The sequence below is a fragment of the Sinocyclocheilus grahami genome, unplaced genomic scaffold (assembly GCF_001515645.1).
Source record: "Sinocyclocheilus grahami isolate Dianchi unplaced genomic scaffold, SAMN03320097.WGS_v1.1 scaffold472.1, whole genome shotgun sequence".
Lineage (NCBI taxonomy): Eukaryota > Metazoa > Chordata > Actinopteri > Cypriniformes > Cyprinidae > Sinocyclocheilus > Sinocyclocheilus grahami.
Genome location: NW_015505651.1, coordinates 776,203 through 782,589, shown reverse-complemented (window position 1 = coordinate 782,589; position 6,387 = coordinate 776,203). Strand labels below are relative to the sequence as shown.

Genomic DNA, 6,387 nt, shown 5'->3' with positions numbered 1-6,387 from the left:
TAATGTGTTGCTATGCAGCTGCTGGGGTGTTTTAGGTGAGTGTTAATGTGTTGCTATGCAGTTGCTGGGGTGTTTTAGGTGAGTTTTAGTGTGTTGCTATGCTGTTGCTGGGGAGTTCTAGGTGAGTGTTAATGTGTTGCTATGCAGTTGCTGGGGTGTTTTAGGTGAGTGTTAGTGTGTTGCTATGCTGTTGCTGGGGTGTTTTAGGTGAGTGTTAGTGTGTTGCTATGCAGTTGCTGGGGTGTTTTAGGTGAGTTTTAGTGTGTTACTATGTGGTTGCTGGGCTGATCTGTGTTTTTAGTGTGTTGCTGTGCAGTTTCTAAGGTGTTCTAGGTGGTCGTTGCAGTTGCTGGGGTGTTCTAGGTGTGTTAATGTGTTGCTATGCAGTTGCTGGGGTGTTCTGAACATCTGAGCATCAGTGCATTGCTATGCAGTTTCTAAGGTATTTTAAGTGATTGTTAATGTGTTGCTATACAGTTGCTGGAGTGTTCTGAGTGGCGGTTAGTGCGGTGCTATGGGGTTGCTGGGGTGTTCAGTATTGTTAGTGTTGGCTATGCAGTTTTGGTAGTTAGTGTATCATGCCAGGGTGTTATGAGTTGCCGGTAAAGTTGCTATGCGGTTTCAGGTGTGTTCTAAGTGCTTGATATTGTGTTTTATATGCAGTTACTAATGAGTTCTAAGTGGTTGTTAGTTAGTTGCTATGCAGTTGCTAGGTTAATATAATAAAGTGTGTGTGTATGTGTGTATATGCCAGTCACGGCCACCTGCACAGGACACTGGAAGTATGAGTACTAACCATATCCTCATTAAACACACACACAAGCCCACTTTTACTGCCTTGGATTTCCTATACGTCACAAACCAAAACATGCTGCTTCCGAGGGGAAGAAAAAAACGCCACACAGAGCGTTAATGATATAAAGCTGTGATGCTGAAGAGAAACCTTGTAGAGATGTGTTTATCTTCCTGTTTATTTGTTAGTCTGCCAGCGATTATGTGTCTTGGAACTAGCTTGTCGTTTTGTTTCTTTGCGTGCTACGATTCAAAGGACACATTTGTCGAAGAACTTGTTAAAAAAATTGTTTGTGCTCTTGTAAAACCAAAGCCATCTAGAAATTTGGACTGGATTTCTATATTTCCTGTTCACTCCAGCAGTATCTAAACATTCTGAAAGATGCCTGTAAACCAAAAATACTAAATGCCACCTTTTATGTTGGGCTCGTCTAAACACATGTAACCAGTTAAGTAAATTAATAAATAAAAGCACTCTCAGCGCCCTATTACTCCATTTTATGTGAGCGTAAGTATCGTGGCATTTCAAAACAAATATAAAGCTTATAAAATGTAGCGTTTAGTCAGAGATCTCCAGCATGAAATAGCGGCGGCGTGTCTGTAACTCATCAACATCGCTAGTCTTGCACTATCGTCCTGTGCCAAACCTTCAGAGAAGAAACTTCCAGCTGTTGCCTGTTTCTGGGAGTTTGGAAGTGAGTCACTCTTCAGCAAGTGAAATGCCTCTTTAGTTGAATAGAAGTTTAAAAGATTAAAAACATGTCCGCCAAGGGCCGAGATTGACTTGACTAATCGAACATTTTCCTGTTTTTTTTTGGTTGTTTTGAATCACCATCTTGTTGTGTTTTTGAAGGGCCTACCAACGAACCTGGCAGGATTCGTACAGTGTTCTGGAGATTGTTATTTATTTGTTCTCATATAGCAATAGGAAGATTTTAGTGAACTGGTTCATTCAAAAATGTTATGCAATTCACTTTTTGCGAACCACTTGAATAACATCAGATGATCATCCGAATGAACCGATTCACTAAACTGAAACAGATTAACTGATTCATTTGAGGTCCTGTGTTGAAGACATTTTACACATTAATTTCTATCTTTTTTTGTAGCTAAATATTATATATGAGGATCTCTATTGATCATTATACAAATCAATTTACAATAAGTACAACTAATAAAACTAGAAAACACACCATATATTCGTTGTATTTAATGTAAATGTATTTGTTTATGCTCTTACCCTAATAGAGATTCTAATTGTTTTTGTGCCAAAAAATACTGTGTGCAAAAAATAAAAAAATATTGGCTATACAGAGTAGTTAGCCATTTGTTTTCTAGTAGCTTGTTTGTCATTTAAATTATGAGTAGCTTGTAGCTCGACCAGCTACAGTTTCAAAGCAGCTTCACTGCCAAATTGCTGTTCTGGCTACACCCAACTCTTGTGTTATGACTTTTCCCAATTTTCCTAATTCTTTTGGATTCTAAAAACACTCGCTTTTCCCTCACAGGCAGAAAACAAAAGATCTGAACGGAGACGTGAGACTTCACGGCTCTTTCATGTGTGAACAATCTACGCAACAGGAAACACCTAATCAATTAGAAACACCTGTGAGCCAAATGTTCTGATATTTATGCTCACATAAAACCACGGATGGAATTTTAAATGAGCTGTTATTCCTAGTTGATAAAACATATGTGTGTTAAAACGCACAGGTGATGTTCTGTGGAAGGTGTTATTCTGCGGTTTTGGTGCTTTTTATTAGTGGCGTTCACTAAGACAAGCATCACTATCACTGTTGCTCATACTTCAGGTTAGCGAAGAAGCAATATTAGTATAATTATAGTTTGTACAGTTAATTAATCATATTAATTTAGACATCATAATCCAAAGCATGTAGAGTTAAACGTGCCCGTGTATGGCGTTTACAGAAATGTGTTTTTGGGTGTAGTTCTGTGCATACCTGTAGCGCACGCTCCATCAAACTAACGTTTCTGCTCTACATAAATGAATTTGGAGCTCTGGGCTTGCTCTAACCTCAGGTTAATAGGTTTGAGTGCTTTCAGCTGTGTTTGGAAAGCTCTTGTAATAGAGGAAGGGTGCCATTGAGAAAGACCCTTGGAACAGCTTTAGATTAAGTACCATGCTCAAGGCACAAACGCAGCGCTGGGAGATATCAGCAAACCTGTGCTCGTTTCCAAAGCCTTCCCGCTCAAATCAGACCCCATCTGGAAACGCCCTAGAAAGTGTTCATATTTAGACCGTATGCCTTAAGAATTCAGTCTCTGTCTTGTGCGTGTGTGTGACCATGTAGCACTTTATTTGGGTGTGAATATGTGCTCTTTTTGTCACGCTTTTGGAATTTCATTTGGAGAAATGCACACACCCTTACAACGCTCGCACACACACATCGCCTGCAGACGTTTATCGAGTTGAATTTGCTGTAAACTCTGTTGACTTTAACCCAGAAACCCCCCGAAATTACACCCCCTTTTCATCACACACACACACACACACACACAGAGCAGCAGATGGTGTGTGTGAGGGAATGGCCCAAGCAGGTTTCATTAACCACAGAATTCCATACAAATTGGCCCTGTAATAACACACACACACACACACACGGACAAAGTCAAACACTGAAATGAAACTGGTAGGCATTTCAAATCTTAAAATGAAAAAGATAAAACCTTTTAAACCTTTAACCTTTTAGAGCAAATATTTGAATATATAAAGGAATTTTATATATACTGTATAAATATATAACGTTATGTTTGTGTGTGCGTGTGTGTGTGTGTATATATATATATATATATATATATATATAATAATAATATATTTATACACATACATAATTATACATGACTACATTTTGCTCCGGATCTATGGTTTTTATGTCTCAGAAGTCAGCATGAAATCAAAATTAAACCTATTTTTACTTTCTTAAATCATGTTCCTAGTTTTATTTTGAATGATTCCTCAGTGTATCTTATTTATTAATTTTACTCTTTTTTTTTTATTTTTTTTTTTTACAATTTTTCATCAAATCGTAATAACTTATGCTCTACTTCTGAAACAGTATCCCTTTTTGCTTGACGTCATTTAGGCCATGTGTGCTTTTAGTTTATTTGAACCAATATTAAAATAGCTATTTAGTCCAACACTCTGAAAACACTGTGAAATAATCAGATTATAGAAGTAAAATGGGTTGCAAACCTTGTTTCATGTTGACTTGAAAAATAAAGGGTCAGTACATATAAAGGCCTTTTTTAAGATCTTAGAGATCTTGAGTTGTTGTATGGTTCTTTGGAGACTAATAAAGTTTGTTTCATTAAAGGTTCCTCAGATCAGTGTTTTGTTTTCTAGTTTCAACAGATAACTTACTAAAAAAATAGATAATAAAACATTTCATGTGGAGATCTAAAGCTTCTCCTGCAGTGTCAGACTGTAAAATCCTTTTAATTATATTGTATGTCTCAAACAATCATCTTTTTGAGAAAACACCATATGCACATATGCGTGATATGTAACTTCCATCGATAACATGTTCACCCTGTCTTTCTTTATAGCGTGCAATTGTAACCTGCACGCGCGGCGCTGTCGCTTTAACATGGAGTTGTATAAGCTGTCGGGCCGTAAGAGCGGAGGAGTGTGTATGAACTGCAGACACAACACTGCTGGACGCCACTGCCATTACTGCAAAGAGGGATTCTACAGAGACATGGGCAAACCCATCACACACCGCCGAGCCTGCAAAGGTGCGACACTCCTCAATCTTTCACTTTTCAGTCTATAGTTAACATCAGATATTTATGGAAGCCTGTTTCCACCAATTGCAACTTTTTTCTCGCAAATCAGATTTTTTTTTGCAGAATTGGGTGATATAAACTCACAATTCTGAGAAATAGTCACCATTGTGAGATATAAACTCGCAATTGCGAGAAAAAGTTTTGAATTGCGAAATCTAAACTCGTAATTCTGAGAAAAAAGTCAGAATGGCGACATATAAACTCGGAATTCTGAGAAAAAAGTCAGAATGGTGAGAATATAAACTCGGAATTCTGAGAAAAAAGTCAGAATGGTGAGAATATAAACTCGGAATTCTGAAAAAAAGTCAGAATGGCGAGATATAAACTCGGAATTCTGAGAAAAAGTCAGAATGGCGAGATCTAAACTCGTAATTCTGAGAAAAAAGTCAGAATGGCGACATATAAACTCGGAATTCTGAGAAAAAAGTCAGAATGGTGAGAATATAAACTCGGAATTCTGAAAAAAAGTCAGAATGGCGAGATATAAACTCGGAATTCTGAGAAAAAGTCAGAATGGCGAGATCTAAACTCGTAATTCTGAGAAAAAAGTCAGAATGGCGACATATAAACTCGGAATTCTGAGAAAAAAGTCAGAATGGTGAGAATATAAACTCGGAATTCTGAAAAAAAGTCAGAATGGCGAGATATAAACTCGGAATTCTGAGAAAAAGTCAGAATGGCGAGATCTAAACTCGTAATTCTGAGAAAAAAGTCAGAATGGCGACATATAAACTCGGAATTCTGAGAAAAAAGTCAGAATGGTGAGAATATAAACTCGGAATTCTGAAAAAAAGTCAGAATGGCGAGATATAAACTCGGAATTCTGAGAAAAAGTCAGAATGGCGAGATCTAAACTCGTAATTCTGAGAAAAAAGTCAGAATGGCGACATATAAACTCGGAATTCTGAGAAAAAAGTCAGAATGGTGAGAATATAAACTCGGAATTCTGAAAAAAAGTCAGAATGGCGAGATATAAACTCGGAATTCTGAGAAAAAGTCAGAATGGCGAGATCTAAACTCGTAATTCTGAGAAAAAAGTCAGAATGGCGACATATAAACTCGGAATTCTGAGAAAAAAGTCAGAATGGTGAGAATATAAACTCGGAATTCTGAAAAAAAGTCAGAATGGCGAGATATAAACTCGGAATTCTGAGAAAAAGTCAGAATGGCGAGATCTAAACTCGTAATTCTGAGAAAAAAGTCAGAATGGCGACATATAAACTCGGAATTCTGAGAAAAAAGTCAGAATGGTGAGAATATAAACTCGGAATTCTGAAAAAAAGTCAGAATGGCGAGATATAAACTCGGAATTCTGAGAAAAAGTCAGAATGGCGAGATCTAAACTCGTAATTCTGAGAAAAAAGTCAGAATGGCGACATATAAACTCGGAATTCTGAGAAAAAAGTCAGAATGGTGAGAATATAAACTCGGAATTCTGAAAAAAAGTCAGAATGGCGAGATATAAACTCGGAATTCTGAGAAAAAGTCAGAATGGCGAGATCTAAACTCGTAATTCTGAGAAAAAAGTCAGAATGGCGACATATAAACTCGGAATTCTGAGAAAAAAGTCAGAATGGTGAGAATATAAACTCGGAATTCTGAAAAAAAGTCAGAATGGCGAGATATAAACTCGGAATTCTGAGAAAAAGTCAGAATGGCGAGATCTAAACTCGTAATTCTGAGAAAAAAGTCAGAATGGGGAGAATATAAACTCGGAATTTTGAGAAAAAAGTCAGAATGGTGAGAATATAAACTCGGAATTCTGAAAAAAAGTCAGAAATGGTGAGA

The 6,387-nt window shown here is 37.2% G+C and overlaps 1 protein-coding gene across 1 annotated transcript in view; it reads left to right on the top strand.

Annotated features, from left to right (window-relative positions):
* LOC107553411 (netrin-3-like) overlaps positions 1–6,387 on the top strand; it is a 30,405-nt gene that overhangs the window by 14,379 nt on the left and 9,639 nt on the right. The window contains exon 5 of the mRNA XM_016235600.1: positions 4,360–4,548. Coding sequence (XP_016091086.1) covers positions 4,360–4,548 — 189 coding nt within the window. The remainder of the gene's footprint in view (positions 1–4,359; positions 4,549–6,387) is intronic.